The sequence below is a fragment of the Prinia subflava genome, chromosome 1 (assembly GCF_021018805.1).
Source record: "Prinia subflava isolate CZ2003 ecotype Zambia chromosome 1, Cam_Psub_1.2, whole genome shotgun sequence".
Taxonomy (NCBI): Eukaryota; Metazoa; Chordata; class Aves; order Passeriformes; family Cisticolidae; genus Prinia; species Prinia subflava.
In genome coordinates this window covers 83,401,933-83,426,618 of record NC_086247.1, presented here as the reverse complement: position 1 = coordinate 83,426,618, position 24,686 = coordinate 83,401,933, and the positions used below count along the sequence as shown (strand labels likewise).

Below are 24,686 nucleotides of genomic sequence, written 5' to 3'. Positions count from 1 at the left end.
TCCCAGACACCAGCCCATTCCCACGGCCCTCGTTCCTCCTCATTGACCAGCAAAGGGCAAGGAAGCTGGTGAAGGGTCTGGAGTGCACATCCCATGCAGAGTGGCTGAGGGAGCTGGGGGTGTTTAGCCTGGAGCAAAAGAGGCTCCGGGGTGACCTTATCACTCCCTACAGCTGCCTGGAAGGAGGCTGTAGCCAGGTGGGGGACGGCGTCTTCTCCAGGTGACCATTGACAGCACAAGAGGACCCAGCCTCAAGCTGTGCCAGGTGAGGTTCAGGTTGGACATCAGGAATAATTTCTTCACTGAAAGAGTGATTAGACATTTGAATGAGCTGCCCAGGGAGGAGGTGCAGTCACCATCCCTGGCAGTATTTAAGGAAACGCGGCACTCAGTGCCATGTGCTAGTTGACACGGCGGTGTTGGATCACAGACTGCACTTGACGAGCTCAGAGATCTTTAGGTCATTCCCAGCCGAACGGACTCGGTGCTTTTGTGCCTCGGTTCTCACCTTTCCCCCGTGAGGAGGCAGCAGCGGGCAGGGCCGCCCCGGGCAGGGCAGGCGGGCGGTGGCCGGGCCGGAGGGCGGTGCCGGCGGCGCCGGGAGCTGCTGCGGGGCGGGACGGAGCTGGGCGCTCCCTCAGGTGAGCGCCGGGGGTCGCGGGCCTCGCCGCCGGGGCCCAGGGGAGCTGGCGGTGGGTGGAGGCGAAGGGGCCCGGGAGGAGGTGTCCCGTGTGCCCCGTGTGTCCCATGTGTCCCATGTGCCCCGTGTGTCCCGTGTGCCCCGTGTGTCCCGTGTGCCCCGTGTGTCCCGTGTGCCCCGTGTGTCCCGTGTGCCCCGTGTGCCGCGGCTGTCCCGGGGCAGCGCCCGCGCCAAGGCCACCCCGGGGCGCCAGGGGGGTCTCGGCGCTGCGGCACCGGCAGCGGCACCAGGAACCTTTCCCTGCGGAATGGCTCCAGCCCTCGGGGGAAGGCGCTGTCTCTCTCCCTCTTAGATGTAAACAAACATTTTTTTTCCTTTATATTATATTTTTTATATGTTTATATTTACTTAGTCTGTAATACCCAAAGGAGATGGAGGAAGGTTATAGGCCTTGATCGGCGCAAATTAAACCGACTGCAGGCACTTCTGCAGGGGTGTTGAAGGGCTGTGATGAAGGCAAATGCTTCTAAAGATTGCTCAGGTGTTTGTGTTTCCCTGTTTTACAGGTTTGGGCTTAATTGTATTGCACAGCACATAACAACCTGGTAGTATTTAATACAGAATTATCAGGACACAGCTTCTTGCCAACTTGCTTTCAGCCCAGCACGGCTTTGCCCGTACCTCATGTTTATGTAAATCATGGGCGAAGTTTGGTGCTGGCGCTGTTTACACCCACGGTGCCCTCCTCTGGAAACTCCCGGGACAAAGGTCACAGCCTGCTCCTCCAGACTTCCCTGTGCCGGTGGCGGCTGTGTGCACACTCCTGCAGTGCACTGCACTTGCTGGGCTTAATGCTTTACCTGGGACACAACATTGCAGAAGACAAATTCAGTTCTTGGTGGGCACAATCCCTTGTCCTGGCAGCAAAGGCAGGAGAAGCAGAGCAGATCTAGTAAATAAGCTATGTGCAGTAAGTGTCAAGTAGAGAAACGTTGCATTTACTTGATGAAAAGGTAAAGAAAAGCTTCTTGCTTTAATGAAGTTACCTTGTAGTTTAAAGGGTTTTACTTCCTTCACTTCTTAAAGAAGTCTACTAATTTTGAATCAGCATGAAATGGAAGTGAGTGCTGGTCAATGAATAACTTTTAAGTGGAGCAATAAAATGAACTGGTTTTGTTTCTCTGGCTCAGGAAGTTATTTTAGAAGGAGAGAATACATCTGAGAAACAAGATGTCTCATGCTGGGAGTCGATACCAAGATAAGCAGTACAGGCACCATGAGAACCATAGATCTGATAGATACAAGGAAGAGAGAAGAGCAAGAAAACCATACCCATACAATGCAAGGTACGTCTTTATCTCCTCAGAGAAATAGATCACAGCAGGTCTATAATGTCTGCCTTCTCTCTGCTTTTAAAAAGGCTTCATTTACAATAGTAAAGTAAGCTTTTACTCAGCCTTGAAAGCATGAGAATACTGCATTTGCAACAGGGAGCTATTTTACACTTAGAAATTTAACCTTTTTTCTTTGTTTTGAGCTTGAGACAGGACAGAAAGCCTGTGTAACACAGGCAGAGATGGGAATTTCCTGAGATAGTCTGAATCAGGTTGGGTGACAAGTAGGTGAAGTGTGACCATGAGTCTTAGTACAGTTCCTGAAGACAGTGGTCAGCAGGTGATGTCAAGCTATGTCTTACCAAATATGTACTGCTTAAATATGAATGTTACATGACTGAGACCAGCACAGGGTCTTTGTGAGCTCTCAGGTTGCTCTAGTTCAGCTGTGAACATGCTCCTATTAATCTGAAATAAAATTACTTTCAGTAGTCGCTGTCAATAGATGAGTGATTGTTGAAGTGTCTGAGGCTGTTGGCAGCACTTGAGAGTGGGCCAGCCACTATCACCACAATGAGCAGATCAAGTAATGGGTTTCCAGTGCCAAATAAAGTCTTAGGATATTACACTTCTCCTTCCAACCTGGCCAGGCTGAAGCATGCTAGACTTAGTGAGCTAAGGCTGTTTTCCTTTTAGGTCATGCCAGTGCATGGCTGTACTGTAGGAAAGAGGTCTGTAGATCTAAACACTACTGGCAAATTGGCCATGGCAGCAAGAGCGTTCATCTCTGCCAGTTAGACTCTGGGGAGGTGACTGTAGAGAATTTAAGAATAAAGGCGAACAGGGAGAGGAGATAAATATAATGAAGATTATTGAAGAGCTGAAATACTGAAGTACTCCCTGATAATATGCATTTTAGCAAGGAAAACAGGATGACAATGAAAGGAGCAGAGAAGAGCACTGTGTGAACTACAAGGAATAGTTATGGCAAGTATTATATGGCAAGTATATATTAAGTAATATATATGGCAAAACACTTTGATAGCGGTAAAACTATTGCATTGTGAAAATAGCTAATGAATTTTTCTTCTGTCTCTCTTAAATAATGAAATTTGAAGAGAAATGGGAACAAAGACCAGCCTAAGAATCATCCTCAGAAGCTGAATGTCTGTCCTTAGCAAAAGCAGAGATCATCAGGCAATATAGTTAAATTATCTTGAACATATTAGAAGTGAGAGCAGCTAATGCCAGTAACACATTAATAGCACAATGGAGAGAAAAAAAAAGAAAACAAACCAACAAAAGAGTTGGAGGTTTGATGTGGACTGTTTTTTTCTTTCATGTATAGCATAATATAAGCAATGTGTGAAAGGCTAGCTATAAATTAAACCACTAGTTTTTAATAAAGCACTTCTCTGGTTTTGTTGGTTTTGCTGTTAGTTTTTTATGTTTGGACTGGTAGATCGAAAATTGATGGATGGACCATAAAGGTTCACAGACATCCCTGTATCCACCAGGGATTAGAGGAAGGGAAGCTGCAGTTGCAAATCCGTAACAGCCATGAAGATAATTCTTAGAGTCAAGTCAAGCATCTGGGGGCCATCAGACCCCACCAAAACTAATTGAAAAACTCTTCTGCCAGTTGTTTTGAGGGAGTTTGGCTTAACCTAACAACATTTCCTCTGCTTGGTTCTCATGGAGTTCTCATGGGTTTTGGTGAAAATTTTGGCTGATTGATCAGAAGACCACCAGACCCTACAATGAAATACATGGGAAGAATTTTTTGTAAAGCTGCACTTTGGATGCCTTATTAGGCATCCATCCCTAATGAACTTTCATCCCTGATGAACTAGACTTTCTAGCCAGAGTATTTCTCTTTCCAAATGCATTTCTGTCTGAAACTCCTATGGCAACCTTCCTCCCACTGCTGAGGAGAGTTACCTAGAATGGTAAAATCCTCAAGGAAAACAGCAGCCAAGGTGGCCAGAACAGGCCACTGTGAGGAAAAAAAAAGCATCTAAAAAAAGGATTTCTTTTTCCCTAGATGTACGCTGTTGCTGAACATTCAAGGGGGGTTGGTTTGATTTTTTGTCTTGTTTTGTTTTCTGGCAAGTAACAGGAAACAATAGAGAGAAGCAGCTGCATCAGAAGTACCAAAGGGATTGCTTTCAAGTTACTGGAAGTCTTATAAATCACACAGCTTATTTAATTTATGTGACACAGCTGCACAGGATGCTTTGGTAGTTGCACAAGACACAGGACAGAGGTCAGAAAAATCAGAAGTGTTTCAGCCAAATAGAGCTGTTGGCAGCTAAACACGGAGATGTTAGCAGTGGTCTTGTTATTGAATGTCTTAATTAAAATGTAAAAACTACAAAGAACAAGATTTAATGTGGATGAACGAGATAATATTGCATCTGGAATTGGATGAAGATAAACCTTAGTGAAATGTAATGATACTAGGAAAAAAACCTACAGTTGAAAATGCTGATCTGTGGATAAGAAATTCAAGATAAAAAAAGAATACAAAGGAGACTTTTAAAAATAATAATGCTGAATGAGACTTAAAATACCCTTCAACAATCAACTCATCCAGCTGTACCTTGAAAAAGGCAAGCTCCAATTCTTCAAATGAGGGAGAAAATGTCAATTAGACCAAACACACAAAAAAAATTCAGCCAGTATTTCTTCTAACTTGAATGTTAGCTCAGTTTAAAGGGAAAATTGCACTTTTCCTATAAAATAACCTAAATCTCACCAACTTTAAAAATCGTCAGGCTTCAGATATGGAGCTGTATGTCACTGCAGAAAACTGCACCATTGTATCAATGAAGAGACTAATTGGAGACAGCAGAAACTGATTTTTTGGGGGAGGAGGGTTGGTTTTAGATTCTTCTTCTAATATCCTCAAGGACCTAAAAATTTGAATAGACTATTTTTCCCTCATTTGAAATCTATGTGTTTATTTTAATAGCTTTTATTCTTTTAAAAGCCATCTTTGTGAGAGACCCTAGTTGGAAATACAAACTTGACAGAACACCCATGAAATAGTTGTGCTACTTTGCACATTTATTATGCCAAAATCTTTCTCATTTCTATTATCTGGCCTGCTAGGACTAGCTAAATTGTTTGGTTTTCATGAAAAAGCTGTAATTTCCTCTTTCTACCTTTTTGCCAGTAAGCTAAACAGTTCAGCCAGCCTACCCAGTGAGTACAGTATTTTCCAAAATAAGGACCATTGAATGCAAATATCTTTGTGAACATGGATTTATGCAAGTTTTGGGGATATTTGCTTTCAAAACAGGGAAGCAAAAAAAGGTCAGATGCCTGTGAAGCAAGCTAGTTGCTTGTACTAAGAGGAACATCTGACAACTCCTCATGTTCTAATGTTCGGGCGGGACTATGACCTAATTAATAACCATCAGTCATTTACTCCATTGTAGAGACATCCGAGGTGGCCAGCACTCAAGGACTTCTACTGTTTACTCAGATCCTTACTCTAAAACTCCAGGAGCAGCACAGGAGTATTTTGGCCCACCACTAGAGTTTTATCCTCCCAAGGAAAGCTTCTCAATGAAGTGTTCAAAGGTATGCACAACAAGAGGTATGTGAGACTCTTACTGCCTGCCATCCACCTCTCTCCTTCCAAGGATTTCTCTCATTTTTGGTTTCTGTGTTTAGGAACACAACAAAGAAAAACTAGAGGAATAATAAAACAAAAGAAAACAAATGGAAAAAACCCCACAACCCAAAAAAAAAAAAGGTCCACAAGGACAGAGAAAGTTAATGAATGGAATAACTGAGGGTTATGCCATTTTAGACATCTAAAGGCAATATTTATACAAATATTTAAATACTTGAAAATGCATCTCTGGAATATGCATCCAGAGCACCAGAGTGGGTCATGTGTGTAATCAGCCAGTCTGTACAACAAGAGTCAACCTTTGGGATTTAGGAATAAAATAGACATTTGCATCTGTGAGCAATTTAGAGATGGCTGTTGAAGGTTTGATGCTACTTTATTTCTGAAACATTCTTCTGACACTTTTTATCAATTCTGGATTACTCCAGTTATCACTCATACGTCTTTATAAAGCATCATTGCGGGAGACTTTTTTTTTTCTGGATATGAATCCAATAAACCAGTTTTGGAGAAATAACTTGGGTTTTTCTTAGGTAAAAGCAACTGCAACAAGGATAGAAATGAGCCTTAATGTGGGGGAAAATCAGCCTTAGTAAACTCATTCCTGTGAACTGAAAAAAAGAAGTCGTTAAAATATTTATTACCCCTTGGAAGTTTTCCCTCTTTCAGAGCACCGATCGTTCTCACCTTGTCTGTAGGAATGCTCCGCTGAAGTCAGAGCTGAACTTGCAGCTAGGTGCAAAGTCTTTGGCTGATATCTATAAATAGACTTTCAGCGTCCTCCAGTAGAGAGAAAAGTGAAGAGATTAGCTGTTGGAAGTAAATTAAAGTAATAATGTTAGGTTATTTCTTCACTCCATGTAGGAAAGTTAAGTAGCACAATCAATTTGCTCTTAAGTTTTCTCTGTGTGTGAATATGTGAACAATTTTAAGAGTGAGATAAACTGTTTTGTCTTGCAAATATGTTCTGTGAATTAGTATGCAGTTTGTTTTTCATATTCAGATGTAATTGCAGCCATTAGTAAAGATTTAATTACATGAAGCCATGCTGATACTTTATCCATGATAAAATTGTATCATCCGTTTCTTCTTCAACCATACTGAATTATCTTAACTTGTCTGAAAAGCTGCAGAAAGCTCCAAGCACTATTTTATCAGAGCTTTAGAAAAATGAAGTGGCAAGCTAGTTTTAGTTTTAAGTTTCACTGGTTGTTATGGATAGCTTAATGTGAATTTCTGGGATTTTTTTCCCCTGCATTTGCTTTTCATTATTTTGGTGCACTAAACATCATTAAGATTTTTAAAATGTCCTAGTTTTGGATGCATCAGATGACAACGATGCTTTTACTCCCACCCCTCCCCCAGGTATTGCTCACTGTTTTCCAAAAATTTAATGTCTGAGCTTGCAGTGGAGGAAGGAAAAGAGATCACGCAGAGAAGAAACCCTTTTATTAGCAACCTTATTTTGAAAAATGAAAATATATTGAAGGTTGATAAGATTATGAGAATGTTACTCCCCTGTTTAGTTTTTGGAAGTACCAAGATTTAGCAGACTTTACTGGAATTGTTTTGCAGAAGTCTGTATTCCCTTCAGTCATGGTAGATGCTGTAAATGAACTACATGAATTGTTTACTAAGGAGTCAGTACATGGGAGCTGCAACACTTTAGAGCATGAAAAGTTCCTGTAAATGCTTCTTAAACCATCTCTTTATTTTGCCAATGATTTATCAGCACTCTGGTGAAATTCCCCCTTCCCAATCAACATAATTTTAAAATAAACTAGGCTCAAACAAGTCTGGGAAATCAAGTGATGAAACACAATCTTTTCCAGAGCAACAGCTGAAATGTGAACCTTAGTTTCTGATGGTCCACTGAGTAGTTGAGCTTTGGAGTTTTTTTTCTTTTGCCTGGAACACCTAGATTATGTTCTTTATGCATTTTGAGCAGTTTAACAAACTAGAGAGGAATTCTATACAACCAGAGCTCTGAAAAGTGTTTGCTTCACCAAGACTGTGCCCCCTTCATCCATGTTTTTTACCAGCTATATCCCAAAATACTAAAGCTGAATTTGAGAAATAAGCAGATGGGTTTTTTAAGGATCCTTTAAACAGCTTAGGATCTTAGAACACTTTAGGACCTCATTCTCCTGTCTTTGTTATTCCCACTTTCCTCCCTATTCCCTGCCCCCTATTTCTTCTCCCTAGACCACATTAGGGCAATAAACCCAGCCCACATATAATGGAAGAAACAACTGATACCAACCCCTTTTGCTGGTAGGAAAATTTGATACCATCTAAGAAACTTCAAAACATTCTGCTCTTTTTTAATCCTTTCATCATGAAAACAGAAGGGGAAAAAAGTCTGTTAAAACATTATATAGGTATATATACCTATTCAAAGCCATTCAGGTGGAATCACATGGATAGCAGTGCTGGATCACGAGGCACTTTATCACTCTTCCTTTCAAACAATGGACTAAAGTACAAACTTAGAAGGACCATCAAAGTTTAAACGAGTAGAGAGTAAGCTATCTTCTGGAATACTCTCCAGACTTTGGATTGGTGGAATTTCCTGAATTGGAAGACTGCACTCACATCTGTTGTGTTTAATACCTCTTTACAGACCTATCAAATTTGTTTAATTCTCTGCTGTATTGCTTTTTTAAATGTTTGACCTTCACATTACCTTAAGATAAGGAGTTTCAGAGTTTCACTTGAAGTACTACTGTTTCATTCCTTAAAATGTTTTAAACAAGGTGTTTCTGATGATAATCTCATATATTCAGTTTCTCCATGAGATTTATGGTTTTAGAGTGAAGTCTTCTCTTTTTCCTACGCCCCTATTGTTTCTTCACAAATTGAACAATAGCCAGTTTTGGTCAGTTTTCCAGTCTTATACCTTTTCCAGATCCACCACACCTTTTTGAGATAGGCTGACCAGAAATGCAGTAAAAATTCCAGATAAATTCCCAAAAGAATCAGACATCTGCCTTAAGGCTCTGGTTCTGTAATCCTATTCTAATGCTTCCCACCTTTTGTGTGGTGTTTGACTATCAGTGAACACTGAGCTGAGGTCTTCAAAGAAAGCTACCTGAAATGGAAAATGCTTTGCTGAGAGTCCTTCTGTGTGCTTTGTTGACAGGGGAATCGGTGTTTGTGGGTATTTCTGTACAACCATTAAGTGGAGGTCGCTTATTGAACACTGATTTCATTAATTTCTCATTCAAGAGCTTGAGCTCGTAGGAGGCTACCAATTTTACTGTTGGCAGGCATGAAGAAATTTTTATCATTATTATTATTGTTATTAAAGCAGACTTCACCATCTCAGTTTTCAATCTTTTCAATTAATTAGTCTGTGCATCTACCATAGTATTTTGGCATGTAGTTTTGAGCTGAACCTGTTTGGAAATTCTGCTTACAGGTCTTTGGGCCACATTGCAGAGCAGACCCAGAGTGCACCAACTGTGTTTTCTTTGGATAAAACTAAATGAGAGAGTGAGCTGTAACTACTAGCAGGCACTCTGCCCTTTGGACCAAATTAGAGCCAAAATGAAGTACTCCTCTCTCTCCAGAAAATGGCTGTCCTGTAGCCCCCCTGTGTCTTCAACTCCACCAGTCTGACTCTGCAAATGCCCTCCCGCTGCACTGCCAACATGGGCATACTGGTGAGGGGCAACACAAATCAGAGCTTATTCCCTTAACTCCCCTTTCAGTTGCCTGAAAACTGGCCATTTCCTTTTTATTATCCTTTAACCACTGCTTACCAGTGAGAGGATTGTTTATCTTAGAGGAGCTTAGGTCATTTAAGAGCCCTACCTTTCTTCACATATCTGCTGATTCTTTGAAGTGACTTCCCTATAACAAACTCTTGACTATTCCCTGCTATGCTGTCTTTATGTCTAGTTTCTAGATGTTGGGGTAATTTCCGTAGGAAAGCTACACTTGTGAGCCTGCAGATTACAGATCAAAAAGCAGTAGAAACAGAAGTCTGCCACCTTCTCTTTCTACAGTAGTGGAGGAGATTTAGGGAACAGCTTATAACTGGTGTCAAACTGCCTAGAAGCACTATATAATTTATAGGAATTCAAAATAAACTGTGACAAAGACAAACCTTCCATTAATTAAGGAACTGCTGCTTGCAGTAGCCATTTCTTACTGCTTACACACAATATATTACACATGCCATTTAAAGCTGAACATGTTGAAAACAACAAGAGTCTTTTGACCTGGGGATTCTTAGAGCTGAAATTCTGTCAGAAGGAAGCATTCAATTTACTTTTCACAGTGCAGGTAACATTTCTGTAATTCTCTCTTCTGTGTAGAAAACCTAAATTAGTAATAAATTTGCCTTTCAAATACCCCCCTAGATATATTTGAAAATATAACCAGATTCAGTGCTTTTGTTTAGCAGACAGGATGAAAAAAGTGTTCAATGCTGGCTGCCATCCTTCACCTCAGTGAGAGGAAAATCTGAGTTGAACCCAAGAGTGAATTGCTGATCATAAACTGGTCTCTCATGTTTGGTCACTTGACATTAAAAACTTTTAATTTTCTTTTTATTATGTATATTGGTGTGAAAGAGGTGAAGTAGTACAATTCTTGGATAATGCCTCCTGTAGTTTTGCCTGAACAGCGAAGGTCAACTAAGTTTCTCCCATCTTTGGTCAGTACATGACTCAGAAAATTACCTGTGCCTTCCGTAGAATTGTACTGTGCTGGTCATGATTCCTGAGCAAATAACTTTTTTTGGCTTGTATGGGGTTTTTTTTAATTAATTTTTCAACCCATTTGGCATTTAAGGAAGATAACACTGAAAAGGTTACAAAACAGTTTGTGGCGGAGCAACTGTAATTGAATCCCTGTTCTTTGCTGCTGTGAATACAGCTTTGCGCCTTGAATAGTGTCAGATTTCTTAAGCATATTGTAGGCACTTCCAAACAATCATGCCTTTTGCCTACATTCTAACATCCACAATTGTTAAAACCTTCAGACCAATTTCCTATCAGAAAAAGACAGCATTATGGTTTGTAACAACATGAAAAGTCTCCAATTTCAAGCATAGCCAGGAGGAAATATCAAACTGAATTTATTTGGAGGAGGAAATAGAATTAGGGAGTAAAAATTACTTTCTCCAGGATACATTCATGCACTAACAAGCCAGCATTAATTCAAATGTAAACATCTATAAGCTTTTGTTTTTACAAAACACAGTCATTTTTTTCCCCTATAGCTATGCATGCTGGGATATACTAATAGACTAGAAAAGAATACTGAGATGAAAAGTTAACCAAGACACAGGGTTCACACTAACAGAGACTCGCTTTGAGTTATGCCATTGTTCTCAGCCGTAATACTGCTGTTGTTTCTTTGCTGTGTTGGGTTGTGATACTGCTCCTCTCGGAGTCAGACATTGGAGCAGGAGGGGAAAAACATTTTGTGGAGCACTCGTATCCCTTTCAGTTTGGGGAGAACAGTGGTCTGCAAGAGGCATTGGGCTGAAGTGAACAATCTCCTGTAGCTTCAGGTATGCACATTCAAAACCACGGAAGGGCCATTAAATGTGCATAGTGGAGGCAACTCTATGTGTGAAAACAAGCATTTGACAATTACGTTTAGCAGCACGTACATCTTTTTGGCAATGCAGGACACCTGCATTCCTGTGGGGGCACCCAACAGGATTAGAAACTGTTGTGTTTTGGAGTCACCCTCTTCACATTTTGCCCTCACAGTGTGCCGTGCTTAGTTCCTTTTAATTGTGCCCAACGCTGCTGTACACTGTTCCTGTGGCAGTAAATTTCCATGTATCCATAACTTCCATATATTCCTGCCGAGGAAGGGAGCACTAGGGCCCCCTATAGTCTCATTGTAATTAGATGGCTTCCCCTCCTATCTGTTACAAAGTATATTTTAAATACACTGTGACTAACAGACTGAAATTGCCATCAAGTTTTTTAATCTTGCAATTGTGAAGACAGATGATATTAATAGCAGGAATTGGATGGAGCTGTGCAGATTAAAATAATCCCAGTTATTCAAAGTGCTTAATTAAAGTAACAGAGTAACAAGATAGAGCAGCAGAGCTGCAGGTAACCTGCCTTCCTGTTCTGATGCTAAAGTATTTCATTTGGAGCTCAGTCCTCTTTGCTGTGAAATACAAACAGCCTTGAGCAGTTGGCTCTATAAAAACACACAGGGGAGCTACACTACTTACAGATGCCAAATCCTACCTTTAGCAAACTGTTGCCTTGCCAACACACAGGACTTGACTCTGCCCACGTTTTCATATGAAATTATTTTCATCCACCTTTTGGCATTGTGCTAACATGTACACAGTTGTTTTTAGAGAAGGGAGAACTGCAACTGAGAAGACTCACTAAAGTTGGCAGGGAAAGATACTGGGAAAGTTGCTGTTAGCTGTTAGGTGTGTGTTAGACTCCAGTCCATGTTTCCTGTACTGGCAAATCTTAGTTAGGTTTGCTTGCTGTCATTACAGAAGAAGAGTTACACCATCTTTTCTGTAAGAGAACCAGTTTTGTCTTCCCCACATCTGACCCAAATTATGGGAACAAAGGGAAACTCTTCTCTTTAAAAAGTAGCTCTCAAAGCCAATTGATACAGCAGACAGACTTTCTATTGAATGTAGCTCTATTTCTTGAGCAGGTGATCCTAGCTCTCTTGAAGGAGAAAAATCCACCCAGGCAGGAATGTTGTTCACCAGGTGTGACAACCCACAATTGGTAAAGTGAATAGGAAGCTCAGGTTCACAGGTGCCTCCAACCTGACCCACCTTAAGCCAGATTATGATTACTTAAAGAGCAATGACACCCCAATCTTTGTACTTTCTAAAGGTGGCTCGGTTTCAGTTCAAACTGAGGGAGTGGCCATGGAAAGCTGGCATATGGAACAAGAGTGTTTCATTGTTTTCTGAACTCTTTTTAAAAAAACTCCTGCAAGCTTGTTTCAATACCAAGACACTTGTTTACTACTTGAAAGAACTATTGGTACTTTAAGAAAAAAAGGATAAAAAGGCCATTTCCTGACATGTAGAATGTGAGGTGACCATACAGAGACCTACCAGTGCTACAAATAGAATACAGCCTTTTACAGTTGTTATTTTTAAGAAGTACTGTCAAATACTACAGCTAAATGTAAGATATTTTTCTTCCCACCCTCTCTCCAAGATGAGGAAAGATGACTCATGCTCAATTAGCAGGAGAGAAATCAAGAACATTCTAGAAATTATGCTTTAAAGAGCTACTGGGTACAAGTAAACCGTAGCTGTTGTTCCCAGGCAAGGGCTGGGTTGTACTGAAACTGTGTCTTACAGTGCTGGGAAAATGTGGGAATAGAGGATGATGCAGTAATTCTACAATTTAAGTCCACCCTTTCCTGTGAAAATTGGACAGCACTGTTTAGAGGATGGGAGGGTATTAAGCAAAAAGAATAGAGCAGGTGGGATAGTTGTTCTTTAAGGGAAGAGGATACACAGAATAAACAGGATAATACATTTGGATCTGAGCACTCTGTGAGTGCAAGATTTCTCTGAGTCATTAAAGCCAAGGCTGGTCATCCTTTGAGATTTCCTAACAGAGTGATTATCTTGACTAAAGAGAGACAACTTATTAAAAGGTAATAATAAAGTTTTTTTTCTACAGCACATAAATAATTTAATTTTCCCAGTTTTAAGGTATTTTTTCAGTGATTTCCAGTAAGATGGATATCTCAAAAAAGCATAAATGTGTTGGGCACATCCGTGCAATTTAAATGCAGTTGGCTCTGAGTATGTGCATCCCTTGGGTCCTCTGAAAAGCCAAGATTTTGTTGGTGTTACATTGCCTAATTCTTGTGTTTTAGGGTTGGGTTGTTGTTTTTTTTTTTTTTTTCCTTTGATTTTAGCATGACTAAGTGAAAGCTAAATCCCACCACTGGCTGAAGAACAGAGACCTGCAAAAATAATAGTGGTGTGGGGGCTTGAGGGGCTTTTCTTTGTTTATGACAAAGCTGTGTATTGCCCTTACTCTGCGTTAGTGAAGCTGGTTCAATTCTTGTTATTGGTTTCAATAAGATCTTGCTTTCTACATAAAGGGAATAATACTGTTAGAAAGGTAATAAAATATCTTTGTATTCAGATTTTATATTTTTGATCTCTTGCAATTGTTGTCTTCATTTCTTTTCCCTTGTTCAGTTCTCATCTGTTTTGGTTTCTCCCCATTTCTGTCCCATTTTGTCCTCTTCCAAAAGCAGAGCTAAATCCTGCTTTACTTTGACATTTTCTCCCCTCTCTTTTTTCCTCCTGCCACCAACTCAGTTTAGCAAAGAGGTGGCCAAAGCTGCATTGAGCTGTGCCTTCAGTCTCTGGGGAATGCCCAACCTGCGCTGGCAAGAGATGTTCTCCATTTGAGATTTTTTTCAGAACTGACTACTGCTTTTGTAAGTCACTATACATGGTCAAATACTTGTCTGCCCCTTTCTGGGGGGTGAGAATAATAAATAAAAAGAAAGATTACCTCTGAAAAGCAGAAAGCTACCCAAACTAGGGGGTAGGGAGGAAGAACCAAATGACAGCTTGCAGTGAAAAAGGATTGGAGAATGACTTTTTGTGTGTGTTGAAGCTTCTAACTCCTCTCTTCCCTTCTCCTGGAGCGACCCCTAATGGGATGTGACATGGGCACCACTGACCTGTGTGTCACCAGCCCTGCCACTGGGGTCCAGGTGTTCACGAGTGGCAGCCACACACCCCCAGGGCTGCCCCTAGGTCCTGCTGGTCCCAGTGGTACGTGGTCTGCAAAGGAAGCAGAGGGAGAAGGCAAGCCAAAAAGGGGAGTGGTAGACATAGAATATTCTGGAAGTACACAGTGATGTTCATTGAAGAGGAGGGAATGATACAAAAAGAGACAGGAGGAGGAGTCCGTGTGCATTCAGCAGAGGAAGAAGATGACTCCTATCCCAGATACAGTGGAGGGAGACACTTTGAAGGTCTTTTCCATTAGTGTGGCCCTCATGGGGTCAGGAGAGTTCAACAGAAAGAGCCAGAACCGTCTGTTGAGCAAATTAATTTATGGCAGCTGCAGAAACAAAGGAACAAACAAGAATTGACCCATTTTACTTTATATACACATGTATACACACACCACGACCCCCACACCTGAACATCAGAGCTCTCCTGCCACAGTGCCTGGATGGAAATTCCTCTTTATGGCTTCTGACACGAGACTTGACTGCCCAGCTGAGTCACTGGGTACCCCACATTCAGCCACTGTGTGGCTTTATGAGGCAGAGCACACAGATTTAAGAGCTTACCACACCTGAGAAGGGGAGTTTCTGGTCCTTCTCTGGTCCTGGCTGTTATTGCCCTTGCTAAACTCATGCTAACATGATTGCTCATCAGATATGCTGTGAGTCACCTCGAGTTGCTAAAATTGCAGAACAAAACCAGCAGCACAAAAGAAAAGAGTTAAATACTTTCCTTGTATTTTAATTTATTTGAACAACTCTTAGAAGGGCCTAATGTGTAGTTAACACAGAGAAAAGTAGTGGCTGCTCAGCCAAGGGTGGGAGCTGTTAAAGTCAGCTGCCTGTGGGTCTTAACCAGCTCACCTGTCAGCTTTACTGGATGGTCAAGCCCACCATTTGACACAAGACAAAACCATTGTTCAGTGGGTTGATACCATGGAAATAGCCCAGCAAGGAAAAGAAAGGGAAAGAAAACATGAGTAGTAGATAAACAGTATAAATTGGAAGGCTGTATTGTTGGTTATAGCAGGAAGTGTACTCACAGCAAAAAACTGCATTCAAGCAAAATTAACAAATATGATACAGTGAAGTTACTGTCCACTTCAGATTTAGATTTTATGGAAAAAAATGAAACAATTCTCTGGAAAGCTCTGGCACCACCCACTTCTAGATTGCAGCCATTCTCCTCACCTTCAGTGCTGAAGAGCAGTACAGGAAAGAAGCATGGGAAAGGAAATGGCAATCCAGAGGCCCTGACAGAAGTCCTGTGATTTATTCAGTAAGGAGAGTTCCTAAAGCCAGCTGATTTTAATACAAATGAGTAACATTTTAGAATAGAATGTTTACCAAATATTACCTCTTTGGTAAATCCAAAGATGTTGAATGTGAGAAAGGAAAAAAATAATTAAACCAATTGAATTTTGAGCTGTTCAGACCTCCAATCATTTTACACTTAAATCTTGCAATGTATTCATTGTTGCATGGGATTAGGGAATTAACTGTAGAGATAAGCAGTTTCCCCATAGGAAGACCTTTTGGTTTCTGCAGGTCTAACTCCCAGATGACATGGCTAACTGGCCTGTGAAAGCAGAAATGGCAGTGCAGACTCAGAAGCGTGGCTTGTAACTCGATCATTCCACCCACAGCACACTGCTTGACACAGGTCACTGCTACGATGTGTGTGACCCTACCCTGGCAGAGCTAAGATTCAAAACTTAACTGTCCTTCTATTCCTTACTTCTCAAATCTGTTTCTAGCCTGTTTATACTAGTAGGATTTAGTATCAGCTTGTAACTATCACAGATTAAGGCTGCACGAGGCTTTTGGGGTTCCTGGGTTGGAACATACTGTAAGGCTCAATATTTCCATCAAAGCCCTGATGATTATACAAGGTTTTAGGCATTTCCACTAATTGTCTGCTACGCTCATAAACCCAGCTGGCTGTCATCATAGTCCTGTAATTCATTCTACATACTGCTTATCATTTTAGAATTGTCTTTAATACAGAAGGCTTTGTTTTTGCACTTTCTTTTTAAAAAAACAAGTTAATCCAAATGATACAAGTGACTGGTGGAGTAGCTGCTGCTGAACATCTCTCTCTCCATTGTTTAGTCACTTGAATCAATTCTACATCAGGCATGTGTTACAACTGCACATAGTACATACAACAGGTGCATACAAAACCTGTCCAACCTGAAGGCCCTGTCTAAGGAAATTTTTCAGGCATGCTTTTAAAGCATCTACTGCTGAAGGTGAAAATACAGTAGACCTGCACTGATCACATTTGTCATCCCATTATCAATCAGCTCAGCAAAGTTAAAGGGTGGCATACAGAATGTGTGCAAACGTAGAAAGTTTTGGAGCAGCATCATTGAGGATTGGGGTTGGTTATAAATGTGGGGAGGTTAGCAGCAGGCAGTGACCACTTTGAGAACAGAAAATTGCCTTTTCCAAAGCTCAGCAAGGTGATGTAGGGGAAAAGTTGATGCTCAGCAGGTCAGAGGGCCTCAGTACACAGACGAAAAGGAAATTCTGAAGTCAGCAGCTGACTGATCATGAATTCCCAACTACCAAGTAGCCAAACATACTTAAAATTTATGTTTCCTTTAATCAAACAGTCTTTCCTCCATGTAGACTTGTAAGAACTGTTTCCAGCTGGAGCATCTATGAAATCAATAGTCAGCCTTTAAAAAGGGAAGTGCCCTTCTGCATCCAAGATTGTCACACTGTCTAAGGGCCCTGAGGAGCTAAGTTGACTCCCTGTACTTGGAAGGCATAATGTACAACTCAACAGACCAAAAAAAACCCTACCTGATTGAGTTCCAGTTAATGTTCTGCACAGCTACTACTCTTTCAAAATACTATGAACAGTCCTAGTAAAGTGATGACTCTTATTAAAAATGATGAGTCCTTTGGCTGCATTTTTCAATTTGGTACAAGGAGTTCCAAATCCTAACTCCAGGGCCCAAAGTTAAATTTCTTTTTACGTTTAGCTTCACAAATACCTCCTTTGAAATAGATGAAGCCTCCTGAAGAGGTTTGGTGACCAGCACAGTTATTGCACAGAAATGGTTGTGCAGAAGGGTCGAAGAAAAGGCACGCTGTCATGCAGAAATCAGCATCGCCTCTGAAGAACACATACACAGAACTGCTCACTTGGTTCCTCTTGAACAAGGGGAACAATTTTGTCTGCTCTAACTAACACTACCTTCCTGTGCAGAGCAAGTGGCAGCAGGAAAGGACTCATTAACTTAGCTCTCTGTGGAGGGAGTAAGAAGGGGCAGAATGGGAATATCTGATAATCCTTCATTGTGGCTGTCACTGACTTTCCTTGGTTAGAAGCATCTGGCAACACAAGAGAGGAATTTGTTTAATTCCCTTGTGTTCCTGCTTCAGCCCTTCCTTTTCAAGCCCATACAGCCTTGACAACAACTGAGCCATTGCTCAAGAGGGAAATGCTGTGTGGATCAGTGCTAGCAGCATAAAATGAAAGTCTGTGTACAAACCACAGATCCTGCCCCACTTTAAAGACAAATATAGGACCACTGTGTCGAACATCTTACATTCTTGGCTGTCAGACAGCAGTGGAATAATAAGATTTACAATTCTGTAATTAACTTCAGAACTTTGGAGCTACACGCCTGGCACACTAAGGGTTTTCATTTCCCCAAAAGGCATCTCTAGCTGTGCTGTGCTGCAACATCCTTCGTGTTTACTAATCTTAGTCTGACCCCTAGTGAGCTGTCACAGAATAATCCGATTTATCAAACATGAGGCAGCTTCCTGAGAGGCAGCTACCACAAAATAAGTAATTTCTCCCCTTTTTGGTTCTGGGTTTTGTTTGTATTTTTTCCCTTAAAAATACTTGGTTACTATTACTAGCAGCCTAACATAAGAAAAAGTGAAGAGTCAACTCAGAAGACTTTCTTTTGAAGGTCAGGGTGTGAAAGAACACACATGACCTAGTATCAAATTCACTTAATTTATTTCTGCATATAAGGCTGGTTTTGAGTCCTTCCCCTCCTTCTTTTTCGGGTTTCTTTTGTGCAACTGGAAACCATTTCTTCAGAGTTATGAGGGATTTATGCCTCTGAAGGAGATAAAGTGCTAGTTGCATCTGGTTAGATAGTAAGTTTAAATTAACAAATACCTTCACAGAAAAAAAAAAGGTGTAAGTTAAAGCAATAAACATATTTTGAAGGACCTAAATAACTTGCATGAATTTTCAAGCTGTTAGAAGCTTCTAGGTTTTTGTCAGCTTCAACCTCAGCATTTTGTTCATACTGGATATTTCTTGCTCACTGTGTTTATGCCAAGTAGTTACAGGCCAAAATATAATCACTGTGCGCTTGCCTTGGCAGTAACACAAGCACTGTAAAATTTTTATGGATTTTTTTTCACTGCATGAAGATCCATCTATCAAGCACACTGACAAATTAAAAAAAGTAATTTGCCCAACCTCCAAAATGTACCCGTGAGAGTTCAGGCTTCTCTTTTTTTTTTTTTTTTTTTTTTTTTCCAAGTGCTTTTCTTTAGCTGTAGCCAAGAGGAATATCTCAGTATTAGAACTCTCTGTCTATGGTTTTGGTGTACTTCTGTCACCCACAGTTTGCACAAGATGTGCTTTTGACACCTATTCCCGTCTTTCTGCCCCTTCCAGGTATTTTGAAGTTTGTGGAAATCACAGTTAACATCCTGGTGCTGATTTGCGTGGGCGCTTCCCAAGCCTCCGTTGCAGGCTTCACGTCCCTTGGAGGCCTCGGATCCTTTAACCTGAATTCGGCCTACAGCCCCTTTGAGGGCACGGAGCTGCGGGAGGTGAGGGAGCTGGACATGCACTTCACCCAGATGAGAGCCCCTTGCGTGTATGGCGGAGTGGCCTTCAGCTTAACAGCGGCCACGCTCACCCTCGTCTTCCTCGTTGTGGGGGCAAAACCCATCCAGCAGCTCCGGCCAGGGCTGCTGGTGGGCGAAGGTGCCTTCAGCCTGCTGGCCGGCCTGGCGTACCTGGCGGCCGTGGGGCTCTACCTGCACTTTGTCACGCAGGTGAACGCCACCGAGGTGTGCAGGAGGCGCGAGCGGCTCTACGCACGCCGTGGCTACACCTCCATGAACTGCGCCGTGCAGGGCGGCGATGCGGCCGTCGGCCTCTTCGGGGTTGTCGCTTCCTGCCTGTACTTTGCCAGCTTTGTGCTCTCCATCCTTGCTATCCGCACCGTGCGGGCCTTCCAGAGCCACACGGCCAAGGCTCAGCACAGCCCCAAGGACAGCGTTGGAGACAGAAGCGTCAGAAACCACCACGCCCTGCACAGGACCTCTGAAAGCTCCCACAACATTCAGGCTCTCGCCACGTTAGTGTGAAATCAGCTCTGGGGCTGTGCCAGAGAACTGAGGCTTCAGCAAAGGATGGACACTGGCAAACAGGCAACCAGACCACAGGATATTTTCCTGTAAGGTGCTGAAGTGTGTATTGAATCACCGATTATAACCATGCTGCTACAACATGACGTAATAAAATCGACATTGAGTGACTGTTTTAGCAAGGGTTTTCACACTGGTCTCTCAAGCTGGACTCCTGCATTTAAAATGCATTTGATTGTAATGTTTTCATCCTGCACAGAGAAAATCCAAACAGCAGTGGGCTTTTAACAGGTTACAGCTGCGTTGCTGCCAAACTTGTGCTAACAACCACTTCCTTTCCTCTCCCGTGACACAGGGAATTGAATACAGCTAGGATGGGCAGCTTTCAAGAGATCCTGTGCCTGTTGTGTGTTCTGGTCCTTTATCCTACAGTGCTTACAAAGCAAAGGACATCCGAGTGCCTCTCAGAAATCGTGTCCGAAGTTACACTTGTGACCTTTTTTGCCTGGGCTAGTGAAGCGTTTTATCTTCTGAGTCACGGGGGTTGACACATGCCGATCATGTGCTCCCTGAGGAATGCCGCTGGGGGGAACTAGCTGCAATGTCAAAGGCAGCATTCAGGGTCTTAGCCAGTTTCCTAGTACATTTTCCTATCTCACTGAGCGCAGATCAGAACCTGAGAGGCATCACAGTGGCCAGGTATCAGCTTAGTAAAGATACCATTTGTTTCTGTAAGCACCTAAACAAGGTTTGGCTTGCCGACTCCACAGCCTCTGGTGGGCAGAGCCTGAATCGGGAACACGCTGCCTGCCCTGGGAATGCTGTAACAATGACAGAAAGTACATGCATCCTTCCAATATCTAAACAGGCAAAGCATGAGTGAACAGCAGTAATTGTATGCCCCAGGGTTGAGAAAATAAATTTAAGAGAACATCTTTCAAGAGTCCTTTGTTTGAGGCCGATGAAATAGATCACTGGTCTTCAAAGATTAGGGAGTGAGAAAAAGAAACGACTGTTCTTGAAGTGCATGAGATCTGTCAGCTTGAGAGGAGGGAAAGTTCTGGCCATTTTCATTCTTTTCAGTTTTGTCTGGCTCACAGTCATTGCCCAGATGAATCTTTTTTGAACCATAGTAGAGCTTATTTACTGCATACTTCATACATACTCATATGTATACACACACATACACGGAGATCTCAAAGGATTCTGTTTGAGGCCAGACAAGAAAACATGGTTCTGATTAAAGTGATTACATGAGCCTTTACAATAAGTATCATTGATATAATTCCTTAAACATCTCTTTAACACTTTGAACACCAACAAGCTCCATAGCATAATAATGCTCCATTGCATTATTATGCTTATGGAGAGACAGGAATAGTGTTTTTCCAAACGTGCTATGACTCACAATAGTCATAGAGTCAGGAAATTAGGACTTTGATTTCTAGCTCTTTGCCAAAGCCTGGACCTTCTCTGGCATGCTGTAATCAGCTGCAAAGTCTGTTCCAGGGATGTCTGGCATGCAGCTACAGCCCAGCTGACCATTTGCTGAGCATCTCTGCCTCCAATCCTGTTCTGTGCTACCTCTACACCTTGCACAGTTTGAAAGAAGGCTTAGTTACACAATGACACACTGTTATTAACTTATACAAACAACAAAAAGCAGCACCTTGACGTGACAAATTCAAAAGATTAGACAACATTGCAGGTAAGAATGCATAAATTTAAATTGGTCTTTAAATACATGCATGATATGAACTTTAATCTCAGGGCTTCTTACTCTGTCCCATTCATTTTTGCACGCTTGCCTGCCATCACTGTGTAAAAGCTACAGTCTTTTTGGGAGCATCAATTTGGGTTGTTTTTTTTTTTTCTTGTCTCTTTTTTCCTTTTGTCTGTGGTAAAGGCTTCATTTGCTGCAAGGTAATTCAGTCTTTAGAAAATGGTACACAGAACTCCACTGTGGACTATTGCTGCAGTGTTCCTTCCTTGGACACCTCACAGTCCATCCATTTTGAGTCCCTTTCCTTTTAGCAGGAGCAATTTTACGTGGAGAGTCAAAAAGTAGGTGGTAAATACAGGTCAGTCCCAGTCACATTCTCTCAGCTCTTCACCCAGTGGCTTTCCTGCACTCATCATCCCCTCATGTTTCTAACTTTTACAGCTTCAAATTTATTCCTTATAATAAAACTAATTCTACTCTTTAAATTCTACTCCCTCTTGTCCTGTCACTACAGGCTCTAGTAAAATGTCTCTCTCCACATTAATCAGCCCTCTTTTATATATTGAAAGACAAAAAGGTCTTCCCAGAGCCTTCTTTTCTTCAGGCTGAACAACTCCAACTCTCTCAGTCTGTCTTCATGGCCAGCCTCTGTTCGTGAGCCTACGGACTCACCCCAACAGGTCCATGTCCTTTCAGCGCTGAGACCCCCGAGCTGGATGCAGCACTCTGGGTGGGGCCTCACCAGAGCAGAGCAGAGGGGCAGAATCCCCCCCATTCGCCCTGCTGGCCGTGCTGCTTTGGATGCAGCCCAGGATGAGATTCACTTTCCGGGCTGCAAGAGACACTGCCAGTTCAAATCCATTTTTTCATGCACCATTTTTTATCCCCCTCATCCTTCTCCACAGGGCTGCTCTCAATCCCTTCACCACCCAGTCTGTACTGGTTCTGGTGATTGTCCCAGCCCAGGTGCAGGACATTGCACATGGCCTTGTTTGAACTTTGTGAGGGTCATATTAGCTCAATCCTTAGGGCTGGAGACCCTGACAGGTGGCTGTGGATGGCATCCCTTCCCTCAAGCATTCCAGCTGTCAGCTTGGTGTCATCAACAAACCTGCCAAGGTCCTGCAACACTGCAAGCAGAGGGACCCCAAAGAAGGTCACAGCCCAGTGATTTACAGTTTCTTGAAAGTTTTGTGCCTTGAATTTTTTTCCTTCCCTGACACCATGGAAAAAAAGATTATTAGGAAATAATTGTGCAGAGGAAATAAACAGTGCTGTTTCCTCCACTCACTTTCACAGAGGGGAGTGGAGGAGAGCAGAGGGGAAAATCCCAGAAATACTTCTCAGAGGACTAAGGCAGGAAAGAAGAAGCTTTCTTACCTGTTGGGGTGAAGGACAACCCAAATACCACCAGAGCAATCCAAACCACCCTGCTTTCCATCTGTAACACCACCATGCTTGATGTGCTCTAGAAGACATGAAAGGCTTGACTGTGTGAGCTGGGAAGGTGTAATACAAGAGCAGAGATTTTCTAGCACACACGTAACAAAGGCCGCAGCAGGCTGTGGTCCCCAGCTGCCCTTGCAGGTGGTCCTTTTTCCAGGGCAGATTCAGCCTTCCCACTTTCTGCTGGAGGTGGCTGTGCCTGACCATTCCTCTGAGCAGCAACTGCCAGTTAGTGTGGGACAATAATCCACCTGAACAAAGGCAGGGAAAATGGCTCCATCACCCCTACCATTGCCTTGAGCCTTTCCCTGCTGCTTGCCCTGTGCACACATGTGTGTGCAATGCCTGCACAGAGCCTTCAAGGTCAGCACTGAAAACAAGCTCAGCTGTTTCTGTGACACAGCCCCTGACAGCCTAATTCACCTGCAGCCAAAGGACTGCACACAGCATCACCCTCAGTCCCTCTTTGGTAAGGGGGATCCTCAGGGTGTATCCAGCTTGTCCTCTGTGACCACCACAGCTCCTCATCTCCTGTGAAGGAAACAGAGAGAGCAAAGGCCAAACCTGCCCTTTTCCAAGAGGCTGTCCTGTGGGTAAACAGCACAAGAAGGCTTCTGGCACACCAAGCCTTTGCTGAACCTTCACAAAGAGGATTAAAATGGCCACCATCCCTGGAGATGCAAGGAAATGGATGCAGGTTGCAGGGTGAACTGGAGCTGCCTGGCACGAGAAAAGCCCCACTGCAGATGACAGGTCACTAGTGAAAGGAGCTGGGCTAAGTAGCTCATTCATCTCAGAGTTACCTGTGAGACTCCTGGCCAGCCCCTTTGGATTTAAACCATCAATTTGCACCAGTCTGCTTCAATGTGTGAGCAAACAGCTTTAGTCAGTCAAAGAGAAAAGCCTCCAGCTGAGCCCTGCACCATTAGCTACCCACAGAGGGACCCCCTTCCCCACAGAAGAGTCTCAGAGAAAAACAATCTGTCTTTGAAAAAATGTGTCCCCATGCCCTAATCTTGAGGAGGAAACAAAGGGCATAAGATATTTAGGCTGAGAAAGACAGAAAAAAAGAACATCGAGAGAACAAAGGAGGGGAGGAAATCCTCACCCCAATCCTGCATCCCAACACTGAGTAAACTGCCATGGAAGTTTCATCATGCTGGGCTATGCACCTTTGAGCACCCATTTTCCTAGATGTGTCCTTTATTCAAATAAACTGATAAAATAGCTCAGTCTGGGGTAAATCTTGTCTGAAAAAATGCCAATCAGCATCCAAGGACACAGGTCTCCTGATTCCATGTGAAAGGCAGAACTGGGGGGACGTGTGGTGGACAAAGAGGAGAGAGGATGTTTACTCTTCCAAATAAGCTTAACATAACCTTTACATTTCCCAAATAATTTATGTATCTGGAAATCTGGTGCTGCTGGAAGATCTGCATGTATTAGGGCATTGCCATCCTGCTGCAGAGGAGCTGCAAAGGGGAAGGACCACAGAAAGGAAATTTTCAGGTAAGCAGAAACAAGAAGCTCTCCTATTTTCTTAATGACGAAAGAAAATCAAGAGAAAACATTCCCAGACTATAATACATTTTATCCCAATTTAAGCTTTCTCCATGAGCCCTCCAGAAAATAATTTGAGTGTATCCAATATGCAGAAACAACTAGGGACACAAACCGGTTGTGCAACAGCAGAAACTGAATTCAAGGCTTAGTGTTAAGAAGAATCAGGATCTCAGTTTACATGGGAAACTGCTTTAAATTGATGAGAATACATACAGGGATTCGAGCACTAAAGAACAGTTTGAA

The 24,686-nt window shown here is 42.4% G+C and overlaps 1 protein-coding gene across 3 annotated transcripts; it reads left to right on the top strand.

The window, feature by feature from the left end:
* The first annotated feature begins 55 nt into the window (after positions 1–55).
* On the top strand, positions 56–20,646 carry LOC134552275 (MARVEL domain-containing protein 3-like). 3 transcript variants are annotated; one of them, XM_063400822.1, is made up of 4 exons: positions 56–265; positions 1,831–1,986; positions 5,418–5,578; positions 19,011–20,646. In XM_063400822.1, the coding sequence occupies exons 2-4, from the start codon at positions 1,871–1,873 to the stop codon at positions 19,709–19,711; spliced, it is 978 nt and encodes a 325-aa protein (XP_063256892.1). In that variant the 5' UTR covers positions 56–265; positions 1,831–1,870; the 3' UTR covers positions 19,712–20,646. The 3 variants fall into 3 exon arrangements, with proteins under 3 accessions (XP_063256892.1, XP_063256883.1, XP_063256902.1); XM_063400813.1 differs by lacking the exon at positions 56–265 and adding an exon at positions 407–641; XM_063400832.1 differs by lacking the exon at positions 56–265 and adding an exon at positions 840–994.
* The last annotated feature ends 4,040 nt before the right edge of the window (positions 20,647–24,686 follow it).

Coding starts and splice junctions, on each gene's coding strand:
- LOC134552275 (XM_063400822.1), top strand. CDS start 1,871: ATGTCTCATGCTGGGAGTCGATACCAAGATAAGCAGTACAGGCACCAT. Junction 1,987..5,417: donor CCATACCCATACAATGCAAG/GTACGTCTTTAT, acceptor ACTCCATTGTAG/AGACATCCGAGGTGGCCAGC. Junction 5,579..19,010: donor AAAGGTATGCACAACAAGAG/GTATGTGAGACT, acceptor TGCCCCTTCCAG/GTATTTTGAAGTTTGTGGAA.